General features: G+C 49.6%; 1 protein-coding gene across 1 annotated transcript in view; it reads right to left on the bottom strand.

Moving 5' to 3' along the window:
• The window catches only part of HCN4 (hyperpolarization activated cyclic nucleotide gated potassium channel 4), a 119,691-nt gene extending 108,074 nt beyond the window's left edge, over nt 1–11,617 (bottom strand). The window contains exon 1 of the mRNA XM_074296247.1: nt 10,700–11,617. Within this exon, the coding sequence (XP_074152348.1) occupies nt 10,700–11,475 (776 nt within the window). The 5' untranslated portion in view covers nt 11,476–11,617. The remainder of the gene's footprint in view (nt 1–10,699) is intronic.
• Between the last annotated feature and the right edge of the window lie 4,238 nt (nt 11,618–15,855).

Raw genomic sequence — 15,855 nt, 5'->3', positions numbered from 1 at the left:
CAACTAACCAAGGCTTCTGAAGGAGATCTGGGTACAAAGGGGGCAAAGAGGGGTGAATGAGGAGATCATGAGTATCTATCAAAGCCTCCCCAGTCAGTAATGTTCTCCCTGCATAAATATTGATCCAAATGTGAGATAGGCAAAGGGCATCACTGGTCACTCTCAAAGAGGATCCTGTGTCACACGTGGCACATCCCAACTAATTTATATCAGAGTTGCTAACAATCACACAATTCTTAGACTGTCTGTTGGGAACAAGTCAGATTAGTTTAACAAGCATTTATAAGCACCTGGTACTATGGGGAAGGAATTGTGCTAGGTCCTGAAGCACAAAGACAAATAAAAATCCCTCATGTCCCCAAAGATTTTGCTAAATACTGGGGGGAGAGGCAATAGAGACATATAAATAAAGACAGATCAATAGATAGATGGATGGATGAATGGATAGGTGGATGGATGAATAAACAGAGTTAGTAGATAGAAGATAGGCTGAAAGATGACTAGATATGTAGATAGAAGATAGGTAAAAGATAGATGAATAAATAGATGCTAAATAGATTGATAGGAAGAAAAAAGCACTAACAACCAGAGTTGAAAAAGCTGCCCATGAAATGGTCCATAAATAGAGGAACTTGAAGAAAGATATTCTATGAGGTATAACTAAAAAAAAAAGAACATATTCCAGGAACCAGAGACCATCAGTGTAAAGGCACATGGGTGGGACAAAGATGGCTAAGTTTATGGAACAGCACTAGGCCAGTCTGGCTGAAATACAGTATGTATCAAGGGTGATAACATTTGATAAGTTTGGAAAGAGAGGCTGGAGTCAGAGTGTGAAGGTTTTGGGGTGCCAAGCTGGGGAGCCTGGAAGCACAGAGGAGCCACGCACAATTAATGAGTATGGTTGGACTTGACAAAGAGTACCAGAAATCACAGAGCGGTTCAACTTTCTCCCAACATTGAAGGTCTTATGACATGGTGGCTAATGCCAAGTCTTTATGACAGAAGTTCAAATCCTGCTTCTGACACACACTAACTCTAAGACAAGGGACAAGTCACTTAGTCTCCCAGTGCCCTTGGTAACTCTCAAGACTGCGAGTTACAGAATGGCCTTTCTGAAGAGGAAATTTCCATACTGGGAAGAAAGGAAAGGGGGAGAGAAGGTGCTGCCAATATTAGCCTACCTTATGCCTGATAAAATTTGCTGCAGATGCCCTCATTCCAAATCGCCTATTCCTTCAAATAAGTCAGACCCAGGACAAGAATAAAAATTTAACAGTCTGTGAGTTCTTTGAAGGCAAGGACAGCCTTTTGCATTTCTTTGCATCTCAGGGTTTAGCACATGGCCTGGCACACACAGGGGGTGCTTAATTAATGCTTATTGACCAACTGACTTGACAACAGGGAGAAATATCTTTTTGAAAGTTTCTTTCTCCAGGAAGCTCTCCCTGATTAGCTCCACCAGAATGATTTCTCCTTTTTTTCTATGTCCCATCAGCATTTATGCCCTGGTGGGTCCATTAGAATTTAAAATCAATTAACCTATGTTATAAATGTACTAGAAAATTTTGCTATTTAAAGGAACCCTGGGGTGAATCGTTCTGTAAAGTGAAGAATTCTTCCATCCTTTCCTCCCTCCACCCCTTGCCAGTTAATCTCGATTGAAAATTCTGAATTTCTTATGTCAGATTTGCTTAAAGTAGGAACACAGTTAACATTAATTGGCACTTGATTACAGGCAGCTTTTTAAGGGCCCTTGAGATGTTTTTGTGTGAGTATTCTGTCTCCTCTCACTAGAACAAAAGCTCCCTGAGGTCAGATTTTGGGTCTTGAGTTTCCTGTCATTCCCCCCATAGTGCCTAGGACAGTACTGGGCATAAATATGTGTTGATTCCGGAGGACTAGTGCTTGAACTGGATCCATTGAATTTGAGAAGATGTGGTTTTCTCTCAGCTCGTCTCCACAGCCTGGGAGTGGGAAAGGCAGGGGATGGATGGAGACCCTGCAGAGGCTGTTATGGCAGGACTACATTTCCTTTCTAGCCTTAAGCTGCCTGAGCAGATTGTAAACTTTTTGATTTAAAAAAACCAAGATCCTAATGGGACTGACTATCATGACTGATTCTGCTATCACCCTTCCAGCTGTCAGGAGAGACACTCCAAACCCCGAAATTCCTCTCAGTGTCTGGTATAACCTCTGGGTGGGCTCGCTGGCACCGAGGCAACATCTGTTCCTTCTCTGAAATCTCATCCCAATGCTACACGTCACTGGGGCTCCCTCTCCCACCCCAGCCTGGTCCTCCCTGCCTCCTACCCACCACCCCATTCACCTTGCCCCGCGCTTTCCAATTCTTCCCATAGACCAAAGGGTTGCCACAGTCTAAGGAAACCTAATTGATTAATGGAAACCTTGCAGCCACCCTACTCCTAACATTAATTAACACTGCTTGCCTTGGAAGGATGGATTTAATCCAGGGAGCGGCAGACAAGGCTGGTCAGAGATGCACTGGGAAGCAGACCTGACCCACGGGAGGCAGATGTTTATTATCCTGAGTTCAGAGGCTGTTATCAGATTGCTAGGGCCCAAGCCAACCTACAGAATTCAAGCCACAAGCATTAAATGAACCCACAGTCAGTTCACTACTAAGTGAACTGGGGAGACAAGCAAAGAAGTCAGTGCTTTGGATTAAGATTTTGTTTTCTTTGGAGGCTCAATTCTAGTTAGAACAAATGGAATATAAGCATGTGCCTCCAATATGGTTTAGAGCAGGGCTTTAAAAAAAAGCCCCCTTTTCTCCCCAGAAATATTCACACGACCCCACTTATATAGGTATGTAAAACAGGTACCTACTGATAATAATCTTAATTTTGTGATCTCCACATTCAGTGATGAGACCCCATATGGGATCACAAACCACAGTTTAAGAAGTTGGGGTCTAGAAAGTAAACAATAAATACCAGAATCATAAGAGAGGGGGAAGTTCATGTATTCATCCATTCAGTGCATCCAATAAATATTTATTAAGCACCTACCATGTATCAGATTCCATTTAAGTACTGGGGATAAAAAAGAAGCAAAAAAGAGGCCGAGTCCTCAGGGAGCTAGTTCTACCTACAAATCCCTGGAAGCTAGATCTGGCGATGGAAGGAAACTCAAAGGTCATCTCATCCCACCCCCTCTTCTTACAGAAGACAAAACACAAACTAAGTGATTTCCTCAAGTTCACATGGGCAGACATGATAGAGCTAGCACTGAGATATAAAGTCTCTAACTCTTTCCAAGGAATCCTACCACCTGGTCTCATGTAGGGCCGTGGGCTGGAGTTAAGCCTTAGTGCAAGAACAAGATCTAAAGAGACATTGAGGAGAAAAAGAAGAACACAAGCCGAGAATTCTCACAGAGGCAGGAAGGAGCAAGGGGGTGCAAGAGGGACAGCAGAAACACTGGTTTGACTCAAAAGAAGGGTAGACATTAGGCCGTCATGAACAAGAGTTCTTTTGCTTCTGTGCAAAACAATTCTGAGTCTGAAAAGTGTGACCAATACAAAGACCATCCATGATTGCAGAGGAAGCATCCTAACTGACAAAGAGGTAATGGACTCAATGTACAGATTGAAACATCTTTTTGGAAATAACCAAAGGGGGAATTTGCTTTGCATGACCATAAATGTTTGCTAAAACAAATGGGGTTTTAGGGGGATTTTCTTTTTTTTTTCTTTTAATTGGGAGAGGGGAAGATGAGAGGGAAAGAAAGTTTTATTAGAAAAAAAATATTTTTTAACTCTGTGTCAGTCACCAAGTGAGTGGCAGGTGAACTATGGGTAAAGTGTGAACTAAGTTGGGGGAATGGGATGAAGGGGAGGTTGTAAATGGTAAAGTAGTTGTCTGTGAACAGTGTGTGTGCTAGGTTTGGCGTATCATAGAAAGAAACAGACACTGTCCTCGTGATGGCCTGGGTGCCAAGCAGGGGACCTTAATTCTCTTGATCACAGTCAGGGCTCATTTGGGGTCAAGATGAAAATTAAGGGCAATGTATCTGCCAGCGATTGAGTCAGATCAGTGGAAGGAAAGAGAAGAGGGCTGTAGAATGGAGTACCTGGCCTTCCAAGGGCATCCAACCAGCACCTTCTCTAGCCACTGACTCCCTCTAGTACCTAGCATGGAGCTCCAGCAGGAGAGCTCAGGAAAGACTTCTGAATTCTGAGCCATTTCACTGAGGACACTGATCATTGCTTCCTCAGGGCAGCCCACCTTCTTGTTCCTGCAGATGCACATGTCTATAAGCCACTGCATGCCCCTGAATTCAGACAGCAACTCAATCAGGCATCGGAGTTCCAAGCACCACCCCCAGAAAGCATCAGCATGGGCTCTTCCAGGAGGTCTGACCTGGAATCCACAATAAATGGACAGTTCATTCCCCAGAGACCAGGGTTAGCACGTCTCCAGTGCTCAAGAAAGCTGCCTGGCCTGGCCTGGCATATCAGGCTGACAGCACCTTTCAGACAGCTAACCTTGGAATTCCCCTTTGCATCTTGGTTTCTCTTCCTCCCCCGGAGCCCTGCAGCGAACTGTCTGTTCCATCTTGAAGGCTCTGAACCCACACTGATGGTCACTCCCAAGAGCACTGGGAAGCTGGAGAAATGGTTTCTTTCTCCTTCCCCAAGGAAAGCCCTCGGCACATAATAGGTGCTTAATATTTGGCCATCAGCCTGATGAAATCAGCTACCAGCTTCCTCCTCTTTTTCTCCCCCTTCTCATCCTCCTGTTCCCCTTCTTCCTCCTTGTCTGGATTATTTCAAGGGCTGCAGTCCATAAGCACTAGAACTCAAATGCAGTATGTCCTCCCTACACTGTCACTTCCAATAGCTCAGGGAGGAGATGGTTAAAAAAAAAAAGAGTAAGAAATAGCTAGAAAATGCCTTACTTCCCAGGATCCCTACTCTTCACCTTCTACTCTCTCCCTGATAAGTGGGACCAAGACCTCGGTCCTATGAGTTGTGGCTCTCAACTGCCTCCAAATCACATTCTATACTGTTGGCACTTGGACGGCAAATACTACAACATGATTCTAGGGCCTTCGGTGATTCTGAAGATTATTAGTAACTGAGGTTTTCCTCCTTTTGAAGACAGGGCTAAGAGAGAAAGGATAAAAGGGATAAGAAGGCAGGGAACTCTGCCTGGATTAAAGGCAGGTAGTAGGTGGCCACAGTAGGAGCTCTTCCCTGATCACCAGGATGAGAAGAGACTGGAACTCACAAGGAACTGGGGCAGGGAAGCCCCCTTCTCTCTCATATTCAGCTTCCCCTCCTTGGTTGAGGATTTTTCTTCCCAGGAATCTCCTGGAGAAGTCTGGACTTAACTCAGGAGTCCAGAAAGCACTGGTTTTCCAATGAAAGGAGTTGATTACTTTAAATGCAACATTTATTCCAGGAGCACCAGAAACGACCAAAAAAACATTTGCTCTCCCTTGAAAGTGAAGGCAACCATGGATTATCATTTGTGTTACCCAGTCCAGGGCTCTTAATTTTTTATGTTCTGAACCCCTTGGAGAAGCTTATGGACTCTTCAGAATAATGTGTTTAACAACGTAAAATAAAGCACATAGGATTGCAAAGGAAACCCATTATAGTCAAATATAGTTACCAAAACACTTTTAAAAAACAAGTTCATGGAATTCAGACTAAGAAGGAAGGTAATAATCATTTATTGAGTACCTACTATGTGCCAAATTTTGCAAGTGCTTTACAAATATTATCTCACTCAATCTTCACACCAACTCTGGGAAGTAAATGCTATTATTGTTTATAGTTTACAGGTAAAGAAACTGCTAAAATGTGAGTGTTTTGAGGGCAGAGAGTTTTTGAATTTTTCTTGGTATCACCAGCAATTAGTGCCTGGTATATAATAAGTGCTTAATAAATGCTTGTTGACTGAGTGTAGACAATCAAAGTGTTGCCTCTCTCTCATAACCCACAGAGATTCCTCAAGTGCCACCTTCTCACAGCAGGCACTAGGATATAAATTAAGACATCAAACAGGGAATTCTGTGGGAGGTCATAGCCAGAAGAATCTGACCCTCATTGTTGTCCAGTCTGTGACCTTCTTGGAGGTAAAATACATGCAAATACAGAGAGAGAGAGAGAGAGAGACACAGAGAGAGAAAGAGATAGAGAGAGACAGAGAGATACAGAGAGAAAGAGAGACAGAGAGAGACAGAGAGAAAGAGAGACAGAGAGAGACAGAGAGACAGAGACAGAGAGATACAGAGAGAGACAGAGAGAGACAGAGAGACAGAGAGATACAGAGAGAGAGAGAGAGAGAGAGAGAGAGAGAGAGAGAGAGAGTGAGAGAGAGGAAGGGAGGGAGAGAGGGAGAGGAAGAGAGGGAGAGAGGGAGGGAGGGAAGGAGAGGAACAGAGAGAGAGAAAGAGGGAGAAGGAAGAAGAAAAGGAGGGAGAGGGAGAAGGTGAGGAAGGAGATGGAGGGAGAGGGACAGGGAGGGAGGGAGAGACAAAGACAGAAAGAGACTCAAAAACATGTGCAAACACATAAATATGCAGGCAAATGGAGGTACACATACATATACACAAGCATACAAAGACATACCAACCCAGGAAAACACACCAACCCAAGTACTCAGCAGCACACACACACACACAGAGATATGTATACACATATAAATACTCAAGTAGTCGGAGGCATACATGCTCCCTATGCACACAGATATACACATATATCTACACAGACTATCAATGAATCTTACTAATAAAATGTACTAATTCAAACATCCCTACAATAAATATTTAAAGTCAGTTTAGCTTTTTTGTACCAGCCTATCTCTCTCTCTCTCTCTCTCTCTCTCTCTCTCTCCCTCTCTCTCTCTCTCTCTCTCTTTCTCTCTCTCTCTCTCTCTCTCTCTCTCTCTTCTCTCTCTCTCTCTCTCTCTCTCTCTCTCTCTCTCTCTCTCTCTCTCTCTCTCTCTCTCTCTCTGTCTCTCTCTCTTTTTCTTTCTCTCTCTCTCTTTCTCCCCCATCCCCTCTCTGCATGTCTCTGAGTGTCTGTGTCTGCTGTCTGTCTCTCTCATATCTTGCAAATAAAATTCAAAAGAAAACATCTCACATGTCTATTCCATTGAGAGCCATGGTCTCCAGAGGCACATTGTCCCTAGTTCCCCCCAAATGTCACCACCCAGTATCTGGTGGGAGCAAGGGATCCTGCCAGGGCCTGGGAAAGACAGAGTAGGAGTAAAGAATATAGCCAGTGGGGTAGAAAGCCTCTAGAAACCAAAATACCAGGCCCATTTTTCTTAGGGAAAAAAAAAGTTTAAAAAGCAGGGAGAAGGGAAGGTCTGACTCCAAACAGACTAACAATAGAAGAAAGCTCCAAGGGAGCCAATGGGAAGAAAGGTTCATAATAGGGGAGAGACCAACAACCCAAAAAGGGAATCTGGAGCCATCTCCTGGATTTTTTTGGGCCCTCAGAGTTTCTCACCAATCCAGGCCTCTGTTAACGCACACCTTAGTCACTCTCCAGGGAGCTGTTGATGCTGGAAACAGCGACTGCCACAGATCTCCTGAACTCCAAACTGCAAACTCAATCTATCACGGTGTGCCAGCTCTCCTTTATTAAACCAATTCTGCTGGATCAATGCTTCCTCCCCGTTAAAAATTATGAATAAATCTCCAACTGTCCACAGAAAGTGCTTTCATAAATCTTGATGTGGGATACATACATTGGAGTTGTGCTGGTGTGCAATCAACCATGGGCCAGGAATAAACTCCAATAACTAGTGCACAGAGGGGGTTGGGCTGGATGGTGAAAGAGTCTTAAAGATTATGGAAACGTGGCCAATAATTTGTCAGTCCCCGGGACCTCTGAACTGCTCCCTGGAGAAACCCCAGCATTTGGAGGCAGTATAGCAGAGTGAAAACAAAACAAAACAAAACCAAAACCAGAGAAACCTAAATTCAAATTCTAGAGTCCTAATCACATGACTATGGGCAAATTTCTTAATGTCCCTGAGACTCAGTCTCTTCATCAATAAAATGGGGATGACCATACTTAAGATTAATAACAAAAGAATCTCATAAACCTTAAGGTGATTAAGAAATGTAGTGGCTTATCTGGCTACAGAGGGTGACCATGAAGCTGAATCATAATCATTTCTCTTCTACTCTGTCCCAACATACACAGAATCGGGGACCCCAAATTCAGAGCTCTGATTAACCACTTCAGAAAAACGCGACTTGTTCCTCTCTTATTGTCTTTCACAAATCTGGACATGTTCTTTCCCTTTCCCTGATCCCAGGAGTCCTGTGGTCAGAAGATTTCACTGCAGGAGTGAAGGCCAGACAAATGGACCAATGGACAAGACTAGATTGTGTGGCCCTACTAAAGCGGGGACCTGATAGAAATGTCTCTGCCCAGCCCGAGCCTCTACCATGTCCAGAGCAGATGCTTTCCTGACCTCAGCTGGCCAGCACCAGGATCTGGAATCAATAGGCAGTCTATACATTATCTCATGAGATTTAGACATGCAGGCAGTCTAGGCACAGGAAGAGATCAAGGGTCTTCACTACATTGGGTGAGGATACCTTCCAGAGAGTGTATTTTTATGTGTGGAAGAGGTGGGGGAGGAGGGGTAGATGGGTGCTAAAAAGAAGTGGTTAAAAAAAAAGAACCAGTGAAAATGTGCAACTAAGATACAAAAATGCATACACTATAGGTGTTTAATAAATTCTTACTGGTTGATTCATGTAATATAATATAGATATATATTAGCATGAATAAAGTCAGACTGCAATAATCTCAAATAACTTGGGCAGGTGGGCTGTTAGCTAGGGAAAGGTACTGTCACCCTTGGACTGAGACAGCTTCTCTTCCTGAAGGCTCAGGTCTCCCTGCCAGACTTTTTAGCCCTGTCTTGTATCTGATTCCTTTCAGAGGTTAAAAGGGTTCAAAGCTGCCCAAGGCATCATTAACCAAAGAACCCATTTAAACACAAGCCCTGCCACCTCCTCTCACAAGCTTGCTCCTGTCATATGATGAGAAGGTGGCACTGGGGAGCCAAAGGTGGCACGTGGCATTGTCTCAGGAAACCCTGGGGCTTTGCCACACCACTTGGCATTTGCCACTGTTTGCTTGGCCTGCCCCGAAGATCACTAATCTCCCCTCTCCCCCCTTTGGGGAGAATGGTAGAGGCAAGCAGTCCAAAAAATACAAAGAGGTCCCTGCTCACTGCCTATTTTAAGCAGAGAATGTGGCTTCACTGGACATTCCCAGCAAGAGAAATCTCGCTCATTGGATGAAAAATATCTTTGCTCTCATTACAAACCTGGCTTCCCTGGAGTTTGCAAAGAAGGCTCTGAGCTGAGAAAAGTGCTCATTAAGACAGGCAGACAAGGCAGGGAAGGAGAAAGGAAGGGAGAGAAAAAGAGGAAGTGAAAGAAAAGGCGATGTGGAGGAGTTCAGGCTGAAAGCTAGCCAGCCTGTCTCTCCTACCCCCTACTAAAGCGGGGACCTGATAGAAATGTCTCTGCCCAGCCTGGTGCCATAGCCCAGGCCGAGCCTCTACCATGTCTAGAGCAGATGCTTTCCTGACCTCAGCTGGCCAGCACCAGGATCTGGAATCAATAGACAGTCTATACTTTTCAGGAAACATCCCACCAGACTTGATGGATACTTGGCTGCTCAGACACACAACACAGGGGATGATATTGAGGGAAGGGAAACCTTGTAGCCATCATCACCCAAAACCACGGAGGCCAGTAACTGCCCCGGGGGTGAGAACAATCTCTATGACCATTTGGAGCATCAGGAGCTGGGACTCATGGGATGTCCAGCATGCTCCTGAATTCCCATCAGGAAGCAGGTATCCCGCCGGGCTCACCAGGCAAGGTCATTCAGCCCTGCTTCTTTTGGACCTGAACTAGCCAAAAAGCTCTGAGCCCCCAGCCTGATGTGATGCTAGGGGAGGTCAGGGAGGTACAGCCTCATTTCATTAGGGTCTGGAACCTGCCTATGGCACCTCATCAACTGCACTACTCAAATGATTCAGTGGCTCCCTTCCCCTGGCCAGCAAGCTCTCCCCCCAAGAGCAGGTGTTCAACTCGCAGGGGGCTGAGCCAGCCCTCCCCCCACTGACACCCAGCAATAAACTTCTGTGAGTGTCCAAAGCCCCAGGGTCCGGAGACTCTGCAGAGTTAGTCGTGCTCCTTCCCTGGTTCCGGGTAAGCTTTGTGACCTGCTGCCAGTGCGGTGGCTGCTGCTGCATTCTCACTGGACCTGTCTCTTAACTCTGTAGGCCTCATGGGGCTGTAGCCCCTGGTGTCCACATCACTAGGGCCTCAAACAGAGCCGGGCAGCCTAGCCAGGGCTCCCAAGGGAAGCAGGCTGGGGGGCTCGGCTCTGCCAATGCGCCAGTCTCCCCTGCCACCTTCCGCACCCCGGCTCTGTCCTGGCTCCGGGGCTGCCCCGTGACTGTGGGCCACAGAAGGGCTGGGGAGGGAGCAGGGCACACACCGTAAGAAAAGTTCCCCGGCTACAGCAGGAGGTATCTGAGGGTGCCGGTTTCTTCCCCAATCCCCGAGGAGACAGAAAAGTTGGCTCAGCCAAAAGCCGGGCGAGGAGGGGAGGTGGTGGGGAGCGGCGTGCCCCGAGGGGGGCGGGGGCGCTTGTAGGGCTGGGCCCCATCCCTCTTACCTGAAGTCACTGTAGGGATGGATAATCCAAAAGCCGGCCGACTTAACCCTTTCTTGTTCGCGCTCCACGGCCTTCTGGCTGCCGAACATCCTCAAGGAGAATTTGTTGACCCCTGGCTGGAGCATAGCTCCGAACTGGCGCTGCATGAAGCCCGCCTGGCCCAGCCTCGCCTCCTCGTCAGGGACGATCTGGTCGCCCCCCGGCGCGCCTTCCACTTTGATGCAGGTGGCGGAGGAGCCGGGGGGCTGCTCCGCCGAGCAGGAGGGCATCGGGGACTGGCCTGGAGGCTCCGGGGGCTCGGGCTCCCCGTCCAGGCCCGGGGGGCTCTTGTCCTCGCAGGGGGACGCATCGCCCTCGCCGATGAGGCGCTTCTCCTCCGCCGAGTCTCGCAGGTGGCCGCTCCCGCCGCCGCCGCCGCCGCCACTGGCGCTGGAGCCGCCGCCGCCGCCTCCGCCGCCTCGGCTGGTCAGCGAAGACAGGCTCCCTCGGAAGCGCCGGCAGTCCCCGTTGGTGCTGGACTTGGCCGCGCCGCCGCCGCCGCCGCCGCCGCGGCTGCCCACCTCGGTCTCCATGATGCCCGGGGCCGCGCTCCGGGGCTCCCCGCCGCCCGAAGCCGCCGAGGGCGAGGGCAGCGGCCGGAGGCGGATGCTCTTCCTGCGGGTGTCCTTGTCACTTTCCTCCTCGTCCTCCTCCTCGTCCATGATCCAAGCCTTGGGTCCCACCTGCTGCGGGAGGCTGTAGAGCCGCTTGCGCATGGACGGCGGCAGCTTGTCCATGGCGTCTGGAGAGGGAGGGGACGGAGGGGGGACCCCCTCGCGGGCGACTCAGGGGGCCGGGGTTCCCGCCAGGGACATGCCCTCCGCCGCCGCCGCCTCCCTCAGCCGACCATGCCCGTCCGTCCGCAGGCTCCGCGAGGAAGGGAGGAGAGCGGGAGGGAAGGAGAGGAGGGAGGCAGCCCGCCCGCCCGCCGCCGCCGCCGGGCCGGCCCGCTGCGCCGCGCCCCCTTCTCGGGGGCGGGGGTGGCGCGGGGCTCGGGGCGGGGTGTCCCCCAGCCGCCCCAACGCGCGGCGCTCAGGGGCGCGGCGGGCAGCCCGGCTGCGGAGGGGCGCCCCGCCTCCCCACGGGGAACAAAAGGCGCCGCCGCGGAGACCGGCAACCGGGCATGGGCAGCGCAGACGCGGCGAGAAGGAGGAGGAGGATGAGGAGGAGGAGGAGGAGAAAGAGGAGGAGGAGGAGGAAGAAGAGCAGGAGGGAGGGGGGCCGCCCCGCACAGCCCTGCGCTCTGCCAGAAGCTGCCGCCGCTCCGTCTGACCGGCCTGGTCTGTCCGTCCGTCGGTCCGTCCGTCAGTCAGTCGGTCGGTCGCTCAGCCCGGCCCCCTCCCCCTTCTCCTCCCTCCCCCCTCCTCCTCCTCTTCCTCCGAGGTACCCCTTCCCCCTCCTCCCTCTTGGGCCACCCCGGGGCGCACGCTGCAGCCGAGCGGCCCGCCGGGCTTACATCACTGGCCACCTCCCCGGGAGCGCCCTCCGGCAGCGCTCCCGCTTCTGAGCCCCGGAATATTCATGAAGCCGGCGCGGCTCTCGGGTTGCCATAGGAGCGGCTCCTGCCAGCCGGGCCTGCCTACCTGAGCATCTTAAAGGGGCAGAGGAGTGGGGACCTGGGGACGCTGGCAGGAGGGCGGGGACGGCCGGGACGGCCTGAATGGAGGTGCACCCTCGAGAAGGCCCTCTGCCCTCACCCTACTGGGGCCGGTTCCGGGCCACTGCAGCGCTGCTCTAGGGGGAGTGGGGAGAGAGACGGCCAGGGGCGGCGGAGGGGTGGGTGGGCTGGAAGGAAATATGGATGGGGCGGGGCAAGGTGTGCTCTCCAGTTCAGGGACTCGCCAGAAGGATCGCCAGAGGGCTGGGGTGCAGCCCGAATCAGCCCCGAGTCTCCAGCCCTGCCCTTCTGCTCTGGGGGCCAGTTTCCAGCCTCTGCCGCCAGAGAGGGGCGGGGGAGGGGGGGAAGAGGCTCGGCGGTCTTCCCCGCCCCGATCCACACATTCGCCGTCCCACCCTGGCCTGCCTTTCCCCACCCCTAGTCCGCTGGATCCACCTCTAGGCCCGGCGAGGGGGCGGGGAAGGACAAGGCCGGGCCGGGCGGAGGACTCTTGACACTGGGCCTCAGACCCAGCCGGGTGTGCATGCCGCCTTGGTGCTGAAACCCAAGTCATTCATAAATCCGTCCCCGCGTGGCCCGTAGTGCTCGGCTCTGCGCGGAGAAGGGCGGGAGAAGAGAGCTGGAAAGGGCCGGGTCGGGGAAGCCCCATGCCCCTCGGGGGAAGGGGCGGGGTCGCCCTCCGATGCCCACTCCTACCAAGCGGGGAGCGGACCCCCGGGCGGGGCAGCTCCACCAGGGACTTCCAGCCACCTCCGGCCGCCGCGCTTTTCCTGGGCCGCAGCTTCCCCGAGAGCGCTCCGGGATTCGGAGAGGGGAAGGGGAGGCACGAGGGAAAAGGAGGCAGGAGACCAGCGTAGGCGCCAGGCGCTCCGATGGGGACTCGCCCAGACCTATTAGTCCATTCTAGGCTCTGACTTCTAGGAAATGCGGCCCGAGGCGCAGGGGACTTGAGCCCAGGGGCGGCCCGCAGCGCTGGGGCTTCCCCTCCTTCAGCTCCACTCCCGCTGTAGCCCGATATCCGCACCCCAAAACCCTCCCCTGAGGCAGCAGAGTATTGAGGACCGAGAGCCCGTGGGCCTGAGGTGGACGGACCGGGGAGGGGAGTAATCCAAGTACTGGTCCTGCAGGAGACTGGGGACTATTTGGGGCCAGTCCTCTCCTGCCTGCTTAAGAAAAAGGGTTTGGTTTACTCGCTTTAGGATGCCCCTACTTCGTTTCTGGGGATATTTGAGCGACAGAAGTAAAAGTGGCATTATACCATACTGGGGTCTCCAGGCCCGGACCCCAAAATTCTGGAAGCTGACACCCCCATCTCCCCAATAAATGACACATTCATTGCCCTGGTCCTCCTGGCAGAGAGGAGCAGAGGTAGCAGAGAGAATTGAGGTTGTTTGGTGGAAGTCAAAATCTTGTCGCGGATCAAGAAATCCATTCATTTTCAGATTATGCACACATGCAAAGACCCCCGGGCAAGACTTGGGTCTGAAAGTGGTGTGTGCCAAAGGAAAGAGTATTATATCTCCCTAGGGAGAAAAAAGGGGAGGACTGGCTCTGTAGAGCTGGGACTAATGTTAAGGGGTCCAATTCCATTTTGCCCCCGGATTTTGTGAAGCTTTCACCATGTGTATCCCATCTCTTTTATTTATTAGCTGTGCAAGTCATGTAGCCTCTCTGGGTCTCAATTTCCTCACATGTAAAGTGAGAAGGGGATTGGACGAGATGGCCTCTGGGGTTTCTTCCAGCTCCCAATCTATGATCCAGTGAATAGTGTGCCAAGGAGTGGGAGAGAAATACAACATGAAGCAGACTGTTGCCAATGGAATTTAGTCATTAAAGGGATGTGGGCAGTGGAGTGGATGGGAGGGGGGCTGGCTTCTTGGGCATATTGGCTCTGCCACTTGCTTGCTAGCTGTCTGATGTTAAGTAAGTTATTTGACTTTTCTGTAAACCATTATTTAAAAAAAAAAAAAAGACTTTCAAGCTGCTTAAGTACTATTGTCTAGTCTAGTGGAATAAAGAAAACAAGATTCAAATCCTACCTTAGATTCTAGCTGTATGTCTGGGAGCAAATCTCTTTTGGCATCCCTGCTAGCCTTAGTTTCCTCATCTCTAAATTAAGAGAATTGGACTCAGAGGGACCCCAACACTCTTTCCAGCTCTAAATCTATAACCCTGTGTCTTAGTCCAGGTCACTCAGGTAGTAAATAGTAAAACCAGGTTTCAAGCTGAAATCTTTGGAGTCTAAACTTGGCTTTCTTTATACTTCATCAAGGTGCTCTCAGGCAAAAGATTCTATGAAGCCTAACCATCACTCAAATGCCACATCCTCCGTGAAGACTGCCTGGATCTTTCCTCAAAATTCCCAGCATAGTACATTTCTCTGATGTTTTTCCATTCAGTATCATCATTATTTGCATATATTCATTCAGAAGAAATGCATCAAAGAGCTTCCAATTTGAATAAGAGATGTATTTTTTGAAATAATTTGATATAATTTGAAATAAATTTGAAGATACAGAAAGTTAGGACAGGACATTTTAGAGGTTTAGAGTTATAAGGACACTGAGTGGTCATTTAGGCAATCCTTTATTAAAAAAAATAAATTATTTTATTTACGAGGAATAGAAGCCCGAGGAAGTAAAGAGATTTGCCCAACATTGCCAGAAAAACTTGAAATCTGATATTCTTTCTACAAAACCATGCTGCCTTTGCTAAATTTTTTAATGTGGGCTTAAGGTTGGGATTGGATTCTAGGCTGAGGTCAGTACTGAGGTTTAATTTCCTATATCATTCCTCATCCTGACCATCCCAAAACTTTCCTTCTCAAGTCTTCAAGCCTCAACCTTCCCATTATATAACACCTAACGGAACTGTCCACTAACTTTATTTTTTAATTATTGCTACTTGTATATCTGTCATATTACCCCCCCAAAAAAGTTATCTATACATTTTTCCAATGTTTACCACAGAATTCTGAGCATTCTAGATGCTTAGTAAAAGCTTGTTAAGTGAAATTTGAGGAGTTATCAGGGCTGGATTTGAGGTTAAGATTGGGTTTGGGATTTGCCAATGAAAATGCTAATATTTTGTTAATTAGACTGGGGGGTTGGATTAAGGTCCCTCCCAGAATTTTAGTCCTCAGTCTTCCCAGTGCTAAATAGCTACATGGCCCTCCAGACATGAAACATTTTCCCCCAAGGTGCTTCACTCTTGTTCTTGAAACATCTGTGCCCCTAATCATTATCTCTGCAACACTCCCTTCCCCCAATGTACCAGGAAAAATTCCTTCGGTGGAGAAGACTGTCTCATCTCAGACTGTGTGGGGGAGATCCTGGCAGACCCAGGCTCTTTTTTCTCACATTTGTTTGACAGGGTGCACTACTTATATAGTGGATGTCTTCATCCACTAGAATAACTAGAATAATCCCATCAGCAGTAAGAGTTAGCATTTATTTATACTCTTGAACTGTTCTGATCCTAGAGTCCCTTGCACAGATGG

The sequence above is a fragment of the Sminthopsis crassicaudata genome, chromosome 2, assembly GCF_048593235.1.
Source record: "Sminthopsis crassicaudata isolate SCR6 chromosome 2, ASM4859323v1, whole genome shotgun sequence".
Lineage (NCBI taxonomy): Eukaryota > Metazoa > Chordata > Mammalia > Dasyuromorphia > Dasyuridae > Sminthopsis > Sminthopsis crassicaudata.
Note: the sequence above shows the minus strand (reverse complement) of the source record. Positions and strands in the feature narration are given on the sequence as shown.